The 13427-nt window shown below is 39.3% G+C and overlaps 1 protein-coding gene across 3 annotated transcripts; it reads left to right on the plus strand.

The window, feature by feature from the left end:
• The first annotated feature begins 1315 nt into the window (after positions 1-1315).
• chrne (cholinergic receptor, nicotinic, epsilon) lies at positions 1316-11579 on the plus strand. Of its 3 annotated transcripts, none has more exons than XR_010668679.1 (12): positions 1316-1455; positions 6262-6395; positions 6619-6663; positions 6822-6931; positions 7044-7199; positions 7299-7399; positions 7486-7686; positions 8192-8306; positions 8417-8531; positions 8630-8710; positions 10462-10595; positions 10725-10866. XR_010668679.1 is itself a non-coding variant. In XM_020651443.3 (12 exons), exons 1-12 carry the CDS (start codon positions 1386-1388, stop codon positions 10890-10892), a joined length of 1557 nt encoding a protein of 518 aa, XP_020507099.2. In that variant the 5' UTR covers positions 1316-1385; the 3' UTR covers positions 10893-11579. The 3 variants fall into 3 exon arrangements, 2 of the variants coding, with proteins under 2 accessions (XP_020507099.2, XP_065819118.1); XM_020651443.3 differs by having other exon boundaries at positions 8630-8837; positions 10725-11579; XM_065963046.1 differs by lacking the exons at positions 1316-1455; positions 6262-6395 and having other exon boundaries at positions 6751-6931; positions 8630-8837; positions 10725-11579.
• Positions 11580-13427: the final 1848 nt, after the last annotated feature.

The following is a 13427-nucleotide window of genomic DNA, read 5'->3' on the forward strand; positions in this document are numbered from 1 at the left end:
CATTGCTCAAACCTCATTTACTCAATGGTTAGAACACTACACATACTCGGATATGGCTATATTTAAGAAACCGATGACACAGACTGGTCTCCTTGTAACGTATTTCACAAGATCACTGAATATAGTGGGTTGAAATTGAGTGAAGTTTTGGATTCAAATATAAAGATGAAAAACTAGAAATCCAAACTCCAACATTACATTCTGCACAATGGGTCCTTTAGCCTCTAATCACCCACCCTAATTTGTTTCCCTCAGCTTGCTTGGAGTCCACTTGTTTGGCAACACCTAAATGAATATTGTTTTGCTACACTTTCCTGCTGCCCTTCTCATCGAGCCCTACTTCCTCTAAGCCAGAGAGTGAGACACATAATCTGCCTTCTGGAGTCTTGTTACCTCGAAGAAGCTCAGCTCTGTTTCCCTAAATATATATTTAGAAGAACATCACATACTGCGCAACTCACATGGCGCATTCCAGAAATCAGTGTGTTGCCCTTGTCGCTACACAGTGACACCTCTTGTATTACTCACAGGACTCATTATAAATGCAAACGGAAACGTTGGAAGTAAGATATCATGTCAGTGTGTTTGTGCATTTTGAGCTGTGTGTATTGTAATCATCTTCTGTTGGAGGAAGTTATCAGACTGATCCAGATGAGACTCCGTAGTTGTACACTTTTTTTTTTACTAATGCCGGCCTCCAGCTTTCTCCCCCTGCAGTAATCTGTAGACTACTGGAACCTTGTTTCTGAACTGGTTAGGCTTTGCTGTGTGTATAAATACCGCCGACACATTGCAAGGGGGCTGCAGGCCTGTGCAGGCTGTCACCTGTTCAACTTGCTGTACCCACGGGTGTCTGTATCTCGGTTTTTATATCACATCCACACACACACACACACACACACACACACACACACACACACAAACACACACACACAGAGACATGTAAAGCATTTTTCCAAAAATCATTGAACGTCTTACATTATATCCATGACTATTCTCTCAGAATATGGTTGTAATCATCTATGGGAGTATTACACGGGTCCTATACAATATAGCATATGCTAGATAATTAGCATTAGGTCTCATTTTATTTGTTGAAGATAAAATCCTAATGGAATAAAACCGGCCTCACTACAGATAAATGCTGTCTAATGATCCTGATGATGGTTATAGTCGGGGACCAAAGTGTGACTTGAAGTCCTGGTTTAGTGCTTCCCAGTTGCTGTGTAACTGGAGCCATGACCAGCGACAGCCGGGGTGGGCGACAGTCAGGGTGTTTGGTGGTGGGGGATTAAGGGCTCTTCCTCTCTGTCTTTTACTCTCGCTCTCTCAAACTTAACATTTATATATAGTGCGGTGCCGGGCAGAGGAGAGGTCTCGGAAACATGATGGAAGCACGCAGTTTTCGGATATTTTGTGGAGTTGTAACTATTCTCGGGACTTTAATGGTTCAGGGTAAGTGGCGCAGTGGCAAACGTTTGGCACATACCCACCAACTAGGTTGTTGTCAATTTATCAAAATGATCTACAGCCTATCATGTGCAGCCAGAAGATCAGGGTTCAGAGAGATATCTGCCTCTTAAGCCTGAACTACATCGATTTGCATGCCAGAGAAAACTTTCTATACATTAGACAAGTTTTTAAAACAGTATTAATACAGAGCATATCTAAATATATATACATAACGTACAAACATAAACACATGTACATGACTCTGCACAATGTTTATGAGCCTTGTAAAGTTTCTTTCCTTGTTTATCCCTCAGCATTTTGAGGTTTTGTCCGATAAAACTGACACTTATGTCGTCCAAAATCATCTGTTCTGATGAGTACAGCAGCTGCATTTCATCAAATTCTTTGTAATATAGCAATAAGTAAGGTCTTTTACCTGCTTTTTGTAACATTACAATGAGTAAGGTCTTTTTACCTGCTCTTTTGTAATGTTAACAGACAAAGAGTAAGGTATTTTACCTGCTTTTTGTAAAGTGTCTTGAGATAACACTTGTTATGAGTTGACGCTATACAAAATAAATTGAATTGAATTGAATCAAATGGGCCGTAAATGTTATTTAGTTTATAGAGTTGCCTGTGTTTGTTTAAGAGTCCTCTGGTTGACAGGGACTGGGTTTTGCCACAGCAGGTTAACAGACGTCCAGAAAGACAACTGATGCAGTGTAAGCAGAAAAGACAAACGTACTTAATGTTTGTCTAGAAAGGATGACAAGTGTGCTCCTAGGAATGCAAATCCACCGTCAGTCTGGAAGGAAAGGTTTAGAAAGTTGTAGTCATCTGAGTCCATCTCTCTGTGGCTCAGATCAGACACGGACAAAACTCTTCCTTCATTGAAATGACTTTGATATTACTATAATGGAATAGTGATTTGGGGACAATATTGTTGACCTGGTGTCCAAACTCTGTACACCCTGGATAAGAAAGCATGTCGTCAATAAGAATGATGCAAGTCAAAATCTTTGTCTAGGAGGAACCATATGTTATATGCATAACCTTTGAAGTTGATAACATGATTATTTTGATGGGGGAAACTTTGGGGGGAAATCGTGTTTAATGGATCTTTAAACAGCTGTTCTTAAAACTTTGGTATTAAATCAATCTAAAATTGAGATGTGATGTCAGGGATCATGCTGGGACTTCGTATTGGCCTTCAATGAGTTGAGATGATCAGAACATGATGCAGTGTCTTGTATTAACATGGCAGATAGTTGACCTTAGATTCTCCTGTGTGATTCATTCCAAGAGTATTTTCAAAGAGACACTGTCAGGTAGGATTATCTTGGCTTGCATTGACCTTAGTCAGCAGTGATGTTGTAATGTTTACCTTTGAGGTTATGTTATTCTGACACTGTTTTGCTACGTGACTTGAAAGTTTCAGGTCAGCTGAGTGAAAACACTTAAAACAACAATTCTGACTTAATGCAACCCAATGCCACCTCGGATTTGAGATAGCTAACCAGTTTCAACCCTTTGGTAATCAACTCAGCGGTCATCTATAAGCTTTGCCTTTAGCTTCCCATCATCCCTCTCCAGGCTTCACTCTGAGCAAGCTTTACTGTCAGCTGCAGGAAGTTACAAGGTTAAAGCACACACTAACCTCACTGTGTATCCAAATATATTTTCTTATTTAATCTTCATTTTACTAGGATGACCCAGTTGAGATTGAAAATCTATTTTCCTAGCAAAGACAGGCATAATAATATAACTGAGCTTATTGCAATGCATTATGAAGAATACAACATACTACACTATATACTCTCAAGGCTCAGTTTTAAAGTCAGTGGTCTCTCTCTGTTCATGAAGAGAGACACTATTTCAATATAATCTAATTACAATTTGAATTTGCTTGATTTCATTATAGAGATGCATTTCAATAAAACACAAGTAAATGACAAACCTTGAGGCTGCAGTCCCTCTTCCATTGTCTTATCAGTTACCCATTCATGGATCAAGGGTAATAATTAACAACATTTTATTATTTACAACTGTCAGACCCTGAGGAAGTGAGACATCTCTACTACACTGATTGTCCCAAGGGAGAATTACAGCTCTTAACTATGTGACATATGTGTGCCAGATTGAACCAGGCAGACCTGCATCATGGGGGTTGACATCTTTACTGCTGTGTTGTATGTGCTACTGTCATCTTTTTTGCCCATGAGTGATATTGATGATTATTGTAGATGACCTGAGTGTGACTTTAAGTCCTGGTTTAGAGTTACCCAGCTGCTGTGTAACCTGAGCGTAGGATAGTGACAGTTGGCAATGAACGGGGTAAGGGTCTGAAATAACCTTTGCCTTTTTCTCCTCGACTCTTTGGAAGTTAATACTGAACTGTACTACAACTAGGGAATGCCGTTTGACGCCGTAATAACTCTCAGTTTCATTAAAATGTGTCCTAACTCTTCTCTTCTGGATTTGCTGTTGGGTTTTTTTTCAACACTTTTCAAAATGCAAATGATATTCTAATCTATTCTAATAATGTTAACACAATACTGTCTTGAATTTTATATATATTGAAGGTAAATACAGTTAAAAAAAAAAGTGTTGGGATGAGGAGCCCAGGCATGGACTGTAGTCTCTGGGCGCCCCATTTAGAGGGGGCTGGGATCTTTGGGAGCAGACAGCCTGGTTCGGACGCTACCTGACTCCTATCCCGCATGTCCTTCCCCACACGCTCTCTCCCAGGTTTCTGACTCTGTCCATAGTCCTGTCTTAGGCACGTTTTTCAGTTGATAGTGGTGGAGCATGGTGGAGCATGGTGGGAATGTATTAGAAAAGTATGTATGAAGGGTAAAGGTTGTTTCTATTTACCACAATGGCTTTCAGTTATTAACATGACAGCCAATCTTCTCAAAACATGAACTGTTCAACTGTTTTGTCCTGCTATTGGCTGTAAAAGGATATTTTAACTGACGAGATAGGAGGTCAAAAGAAACAAAAAAGAAACTTTTTTCTCAATTAAACTGTGAATGCATCAATTTATTAAAGCTGAAGCAGAACTGAAAGGATTTAAGGTTTGTGTGAATAGTGCAGTCATGTATCTGGACAGTGCAAGAAGGAGTTATATGTCACTTCCTGTGACTCTAGTAAACAAACAGTAATCATGCGTAAGTGCTGTGCATGAAGTGTAGACAACACTGGCTTCAGGTCATGTAATCTGGACGATGAATGTCATTCAAGACCGTCTCTTACCAATAGGTGACATGGTGAGAATGAGTGAATACAGATGGATCTGTTTGGGCCAGGACTCTGAGAGGAAGAAGTTACTTTGGATATGAGAGTTATAACAGCTTTAGATGTCACAGCTCTTTCATGGTGTGACATTTGAGCTTTGTGAACAGGTTTGATATAGTTGCACCTTTTAGCTGAGCTGGATTGGACAAAAGCCATAGGAGGATTTTATAAGTATGACCCCTGAAAATTTGCAAAAATACACAGTGATTTTAAAACAAATTCATATGACATGTACAGGTGAGTTATAGGAGCTTTAGTTGTCATCGCAAGATACCAAAATTCACTGCACTGCCACAGACTTAAATGAAAACACATTTTTACGATAAATCTTTATCAGGGTCATAAGGTCACAAGCTTTTTTTTGAAGAAATCTAATTAAGATTGGCTAAACATGCAAGGGAGGGGAGCTTGTAGGGTAAAACATGACATATCCTGTTGTAACCAGGCTGAGCTTTGACTATAATTGAATACTGCCATATAGATTTGTTTAGGGCTGGGAACTTATCACATAAGTAAGGTTTAGGTCGGACTGAAACATCTACAGCGGAATTACTGACCACTTCCTGTTTCTTGGCGAAACCTGCACATTGGAAGGCTCCTCTGTAGACTGCCAACATTTGAGCAGGATCGGACAAAGTCTATTCAGAAGTTGGTCCAAGTATGGCCCCTGGAAATAGGGCACAAGAAGCATTTTACTTTCTAACAGAAAAAGCAGACCTGCTGTTGGGTATGGATTTTTGGCAGGTGGAAGTTTTTGTCGAAGCTTTTTACATGATACATATTCCTACCATTGATGTAGGGTAAGAGTCGTACTTGTTTGAAAGTTTGTAGGGGAAGCTATGGAGCCATTTTGAAAAATGTATTTGCGTCACCCACATCAAATAAAAAATCGATGCGTGTGCAAAGTGTCATGAATTTGTGAGCATGTTAATCCCCTCAAAAATTACATTTAGTTGGCACACTTGGGCTCTGACTACCTGGTAGATGAAAACGGGATCAAAGTGAGACTCTGTATCTTGTGCTCAATGTGGTGGCCACAGGGGACGATAGAAGAATATTGGTAAACGCCATAAGCACAACAGCAGTTTCAATAAAGAAAAGTCAATAAGTTGTCTACCTGGTGGTGTTTCTTAGTTGCACACAACAATAAGTGGTAGTTTTGCTTACATTAGATAACATTAGCTACTGCAGACTAACGAAAATATCAAACCAATCAAGGCATTTGTAGCAGAATCCGAAAGTGTGATGAGTTTGGTAAAGAAACATAATGTTAGACTCATTGGGTATGCAAACTGGCAGCATTCATTCAATACCAGTGTCACAGTTTCACAGGCTTTTGTCAGTTTTGTAACTTGTATCGTATGAAAGAAATTTGAAGGAGTAAAACTCTAAAGTGCGGTGCATTGTTGAAGGACAATATCTGCTTTCATTATGTTTAATTGAATTTGATCACCAGACGTTATTTCAACAGTTTTGCACATGAACCCAAACCATTTCTTTTCTTTCATGCAGTTCAGTGTAATCAGGAGTCACATCTGATCAAACACTTGTTCAAAAACTACAACAAGAATATCCGCCCTGTGGTCAATCCTGAAGATAAGGTGGAGGTTATGATCAAGCTGACCCTCACTAACCTGATCTCTCTGGTGAGAATTCAGTCTTTCTTCTTGTAAAAGTAGACATGTATGATACTTAAAAAGGAGCATGACTACATTCACCATCACTTCTACAGGACACGAGCAATAACCGCCATCATTCTGGTCAAAGCTTTAGACATGAGCACAATAAATGACGTTTACTGGAGTATAAATGTATATCGTCAGCACCTTCAGCTCAAGTAATCATACTACTTTTTCACTTATACCACAGAATGAAAAGGAGGAGACTCTCACGACCAATGTGTGGGTTGAGATTGTGAGTTTTCCCTTTCTTCTTACTTGTGGTATTTTCTGATTTGTACAAATCCTTGCAAGACTCTAGCAATGTTTAATTTGCCAACAGGACTCAATTCTTCTGACTTTACCAGGCCTAAGTTGTGTCTAGTTGTACTCTTTCTCATGTGTCATGCACAGCAATGGAGTGATTTTCGTCTCTCCTGGAACACATCTGAACATTATGGCATTGATATGCTTCGTATCCCATACAACTATGTTTGGCTTCCTGACATCGTTCTTGAGAACAAGTAAGCAAAGTATCCCAGCATGCCGTGCCACCTTACACATTTTTGATTTGTCTTTTTCCTGGTATAAGCCACGGGGCCAACTCTTTCTTTTTTCTATCCTCAATCTCTGCAGCATTGATGGCAAATTTGATGTTGCCTACTATGCCAATGTTTTGATCGATAATAACGGTTGGATGTATTGGCTGCCTCCTGCCATCTACCGCAGCACTTGTTCCATTGAGATTACCTACTTTCCGTTTGATTTCCAGAACTGCACACTAGCATTCAGGTGTGGGAAAACTACTTTAAAAATCAACATACATTTACTGGAGATACATCCAAGGAAAAACAAGTGTCTGTATAACTGTCTCTCTGCGTCAATCACTAGATCCCAGACGTACAGTGCCAATGAATTGAACCTGATCTTAGCTGTTGGTGACACAGGCGAAAAAATTGAGTGGGTGGAAATCGACCCTGAGGCTTTCACAGGTACAGTACATACATCGACATTAACTACCCCAATATTTTAAAACAGAACAATTTTCTGTCATGTTTTTTTATTTCTCACGTCTCAGAAAATGGCGAGTGGGCCATCGTCCATCGCCCAGCCCGGAAGAAAATCAACTTGCGGTATTCCCCAGATGACCTGGAGTATCAGGAGATCTTGTTCAATATAATCATTCAAAGGAAGCCCCTTTTCTACGTCATCAATATCATCCTGCCATGCTCCCTCATCTCCTCACTGGTTGTGTTGGCCTACTTCCTACCGGCACAGGGTTTGTAAAGCCACGTATAGTTCCCTCCAGCTGTTTCCCATGTCGCCCCAGTAAAACAGACCAGAATTCAAAACTGGCTTTTTTGGGGCCATTTATGCTTTTATTCGATAGAACAGTTGACATGCAGCAAAATGCAGAGGTCAGAATCAAACCCATGTACAACATGCGGCTAGGCTATCCACCACCCCTCAACACAGGCTATTAGACATTTTTGAACACAAGCAATAAAATCACTAAGATCAATCGGAACTCTAAGATCACATCTGACGCAATGTACTTCATATAAAGTACATTGCGACAGATGTGATCTTAAGAAAAGACCATTATCCATTTGCTGATTCGATGTCAGTTATTGTCATGGCTAAGCCTTTAACCATATCTTTCATAGTGATTTCTGCTGCATATATACTGTCTGAGCACTTAAAGTACTGGGACATAAAAAACTGGTGATTGTTGTATTCGGTGCCATCCCCTGTGGTCTAAATCTCCGCTGTCCCTTTCACAGCTGGGGGACAAAAGTTGACTGTGTCCATCTCTGTCTTGCTGGCTCAGACTGTCTTCCTATTTCTTATTGCTCAGAAGATCCCAGAGACATCCAAGTCTACTCCTCTCATTGGCAAGTGAGTCACAGTGCAATTGTCTGACGACATCTGCTCGGGGTTGTTTCCATGTCAATCCCCACAGTTTGAGTCTCTTCTCAAACACTGATCTTCTCTAATGTCCTTCCCAGGTATCTTATCTTTGTCATGTCTGTCACTACTCTCATTGCCACAAATCAAATTGTGGTGCTGAACTTTTCACTGCGAAGCCCAAGCACTCATACAATGTCCTACACCATCAAGCATGTAAGTACATCCTGTGAAGCTAACTTTAATTAGGCTATTCAAAATACATTTTATGTACTAATATTACTAACTAGAACAATCTTATCTGCTCCCTGCAGGTTTTCCTGGAGATGGTACCTCGCTTTCTTGGCATGTCCCCTCTGGTGGATGACAGTGAAGTAACAACAGAGATGAATGGGGTGAGGGAGCGGCGGCGTAGCTCCTTTGGCCTCATGCAGAGAGCAGAGGAATATGTTCTGAAACAACCTCGCAGTGAAATGATGTTTGACAAACAAAAAGAGAGACATAGTCTCAAGGGATCAAATGGTACGTTTCTTAAAACACCAACAGGTGCAACTTGGACAAATCTTTAGTAATCAACCCAGAGTCATGGCGTGTTTCGGGTCTATGATTAGCAGATACCCTCACATGGGCGACCAAGCCGGGGATGATCTTCCCCATCAAACTGCATTGCTAACACTGCACAAACAGCCGTTAAAATCCTCCAGCTAGCTTTTGATCATGCACAACATGCACTGTTCAACCTGAAACTGGCTAACCACACCAATCAAGACCAAAATACATGTTATTCTCGAGATCCACATATCACCACTTTGACAGGACACAGCATTGAAAGAGTCTCAGAATACAAATATCCTGGTATCTGGTTAGATCACAAACTCACATTCAAATTCCACATTGATACCCTGGCCAGCAAATTAAAACAAAAACTTAGATACCTCTACAGTTCTCGGCATTCCATGGGCAAAGACTTCTTTAGTAAAACTGCCTTTACACACACTTGTTCCCATAGGTCAATTTATAACTATGATAATGAATTAGCTGCATTTGAATGTAACAGTTTTTAATTGTGTTCTTGCCATTCTTTGCATTATTGTTTGTGCACATTTATTCTGTTTTAATGCACTTTGCCTCTACTCTACTCCCGCCCTTAATGATTTTTCGAGATCTAAATAAACGTTGACTGAATTAATGTTTTGATCTTATACTCAGTGCAGCCTTAGCAGCCTGGATGTTCTGGATGCTGTTGGTTGACTCCAGGATCTGATACTCTTTAGTCTCCCCATGAGTCACATTCACTACCTTATGCATCGCTTCACTTGCTTCATGATTGTGCAGCCCATCTCGAACTGGTGGATCTTTAGATCCCTTAGGTTATTGCTAAATGTTCAACTTTTCATTTGGCATGTTCATTCCCCCCTCTTCTCAGGTAACCCTTTGGGTATCTTTCAGAACAGCTATCTGTAGCTCTGTTTGTGGGTGTTCCCTCGCTGGAGATGCAGTTTGGGGTGCTAACCCTCATGGTTGCCATCTCTCTAACCTGTCAACTTTCTATCCAGCCATCACCACCCAATTAATTAGTAGTCATCTAAGGTGTCCTGGAAGTCACCGGCAAGGCCAGGTTAAGCAAGTTTCTTGTAACACAATCAGGTGCAACAGTGATGAACCCTAGGTCAAAGAGTGTTTCTAGACTTTGATCATCAGACACTCTGACCTGGACAACCCAGCTGGGGTTGATAAGTCCTGGGCTTGGGTCCACGTAGCTGCCTGCATCATGATGCAGAAGTCTATTTATAAAAAAACAATCACAAAATTCTGACTTTCTTTAAAGCCTGAGCGTGAAGTATGAACACATCATCATTGTTGCAAATTTGACCTATAATACTTGGTTTAATATTCATAGAGTTAATAATCTTTTTGCTATAAAATATAAATGCCTTTTTGTATAAACACTATGATACATTTGTACTTGTAGGTGCTAGCTTTATCATATTTCATGACCTTTATATAAGCCACCTATTTCTGTACTTGCAGGAAACTGTAAGTCCTTCAATTCCTTTTCACTGTCTAATGCCTGTGACTGCCTCGGCAATGCTGTTGTATGTTGTTGTATGTTGTGGTCTAACTGTCAGTGTCTCTCTCCCTCTAGTGGATAACATAGATGTCAGCAGCACTGCCAACCTCTATAAGAGTTTGGCGCAAAATGCACCTGAGATCAAGCAGTGTGTGGATGCCTGCAACTTCATTGCTGACAGCACAAGACAACAAAATGACATTGGATCTGTGAGTGTTACTTTAAATTTATGTACCCTATGTTTTAAATTGTAACCTCATTCTAAATGAAACTGTCTTTAATGGTTTGAGTCACACTGTTATCTCAATTGCCTCTCTACTCACTTTTGTCAAATAAAGGAAATTGAAAGCTGGGTACTGATTGGGAAGATGATCGACAAGGTGTGTTTCTGGGCTGCCATGCTCCTCTTCATCTTTGGCACGGTGTGGATCTTCTTAACAGGACACTTCAACGTGGCGCCTGATTTTCCATTTCCTGGAGACAACAGAAAATACGTCCCAAGTTAAAAAATGTTTTTAAAAAAAGCCCCGAACACAACCACTTACTTTCATTTTACCCTTACAAGAGACGCTGCGCCCCAGTTACAGATTCAGCAGCGGAGGGATTTAATTTAAACTTGCAACTTAGTTCTTAGTCATTCATTTAAGAACGTTGGCTGCTTATACTTTTAATGGCTGAATGGGGTTTAGGGTTAGCTAACCCTAACCATACCAAATATAAGTACGTGTGGGGTATAATGTGACCGTGAGTTTAAGCTTATTTAGACTTCAGGTCAATGGGCTGATTTACAACCACGCTGAGATTTCAGAACTTTTCAGAACTATTGTGCACTTAAGTTTTGAATGCTGCCATCAGCACTGTACTGAATATATAAATAGATATATAGATAGCTCTTTGATGGACCTTATAAACATGTGATGTGATTTAGTTGCCAATCCTCCAGTGGCTGATAAAAAGCTTTCATGTATCAGACTGTAAAACATATACGCTGCAGACTGGAAATGTTTTCCTGCATGTACAATGTCTTATACGAGAAGCCTGTGCATGTAACCTGAGCCAGCCGACTCTGAACTGAAGCCATAATATTGGTACCATGACTTATTTATTAGAACTTTTTGTTTGGGGTAGATGACTCAGGGGTGTATTGTCCAAAATGAATTGTGCCATGTTTTATAAATAAATATTCAATTTTATTCATCAACTTCTTTTCTGTTACGCATATACATAATATACAAAAATGGCTGCGACTGAATGGTTAAATATACTTCCTTTGTGTCTGCTGGTTATTATCAGTGTTGGTCATTTTGCTGAGACACTAAAGTATAGAAGTGTAAATGTATTTCGACAGGGGTTTTCAGGAGCATTCAGAAACAAACAAAGAGCATAAAGGTTATAAGTCATAATGTTTAGTTATAACTGATAATGTCCTGATAAAAATGCAAGTCTCCTATCCATTTTGGTTTATCAGTTACATTTTGAACTTTTCAACTTCATGGTTTTTGTTCTCCGTATGTGCAGTTGTGTTTGATTTACGCTTTGGTTTTGTTCACGGGGGAATAAAAGGCAACAATGGTGTATAAGTTTAGATTTGTCATCATGTTATGTAACTTTATGTTTTAGTATAGGCAATGGTAACATATAAGTGTCATATACGACAGAGTTGAGTCACTGAAAATTTCTATTTATCCTTAAGATCATCATTTTTGGTCAGTGATGTGCTGTTGTGAATTATGTTAAATCCCTACTTGTTCTTTTGGTAGTGTGGTTTAACACCTCCATGTGGTCTGAGGTTGTACTACAAGAAAGGTACACATTTTATTTTCCTCAAAATTAACGGATGGTCTAATGGTCAAGTCAAAGAGGGGGCTTTAACTTTCAGCATGTTGTTCAGTTGTAGCTTGCAATAGACCTTTCACACTGCACTTATATCTGATTAGAAACTTTTTCACAGTCAAACTTTTCCTCTCAGAAATAAGTTGGTTCATCCATATAGCCCTATGTTGCAATACTTCTTATCAAGGTTACAGGCCAACAAGCTCATTTAGAGGAAGTGAAAAACAAAGTAAGAAATCCCAGGAGGGGAACAAATGGAAGACCGTTCCTTTTGAGTCTTGTGTGTAGGACGGACATTGGTAAGTAAATATAAACAGCAAGATGTGACAATAACAGAAACAAATGGTCTGGAGGATTAGCCCAAAATATCAAATGACAGTTATCATTACAAAAAGTTACGTATATAAGTTGTTGTTGTTTTTTTTAAAGAAACATTGAGCAAATAAAAAGTGAGATTTCAAACAATCAATCTTGATTTGTACACCACAAAATCATAGCATATGTTATGTTACATGTTATCATATGTTATCTCAAGACACTCTCAACATTTGATGAAGTTGTGATAAAATGCATTTTGCAATAAAATGTATCACTCAAATCAAATTTGTGTTTGTTTGTTCTCTGTATATATGCACACGTGTAGTAAGTTACATCAGAGTGGAAACCATGATGCATACGTTTGGATTGGTCATACTATAACATTATATTTTTAAAAATCATTATATTGTGCTGGTTCAAATAGAACCATCATAAACACATTTATTTCTGCCATAAACCACAAGGTTAGGTCACCTAGAATTGTGATTTTAATATTAGATCCCTGGTATAACTATAGTGGGGTTTAACACCTCCATGTGGTGTAAAAATGTACTACATCATGTAGACCGTTTGTTTGAAACGACTTTATAGCTGTTCAGTCATCAACGAGTGCAACAGAGGCTTTTAAATGGTGATCATCTTGTTCTTTTTTTGCTTAATATGGACATTTTAAGTACTCATCTGATGATCCACTATTTTATAACCACCTTAGTAAAAGTTTTCGCCTCTGAAATAAATCAGTTTATCTGCATAGCTCCATGTCTTATGCAATATCTCTTTGTGCTGACAACAGGCAAATCAAGACAATGTAGACAAATTCCCCTAGCAACATCTATTACTATACATGGAGATAATGTGAGAAATCTTACAAGAGGAAACAAGAAAAGACC

The sequence above is a fragment of the Labrus bergylta genome, chromosome 14 (genome assembly GCF_963930695.1).
Source record: "Labrus bergylta chromosome 14, fLabBer1.1, whole genome shotgun sequence".
In the NCBI taxonomy this organism is placed as follows: domain Eukaryota; kingdom Metazoa; phylum Chordata; class Actinopteri; order Labriformes; family Labridae; genus Labrus; species Labrus bergylta.

Coding starts and splice junctions, on each gene's coding strand:
- chrne (XM_020651443.3), top strand. CDS start 1,386: ATGATGGAAGCACGCAGTTTTCGGATATTTTGTGGAGTTGTAACTATT. Junction 6,396..6,618: donor TCACTAACCTGATCTCTCTG/GTGAGAATTCAG, acceptor CTTATACCACAG/AATGAAAAGGAGGAGACTCT. Junction 8,532..8,629: donor TGTCCTACACCATCAAGCAT/GTAAGTACATCC, acceptor TGCTCCCTGCAG/GTTTTCCTGGAGATGGTACC.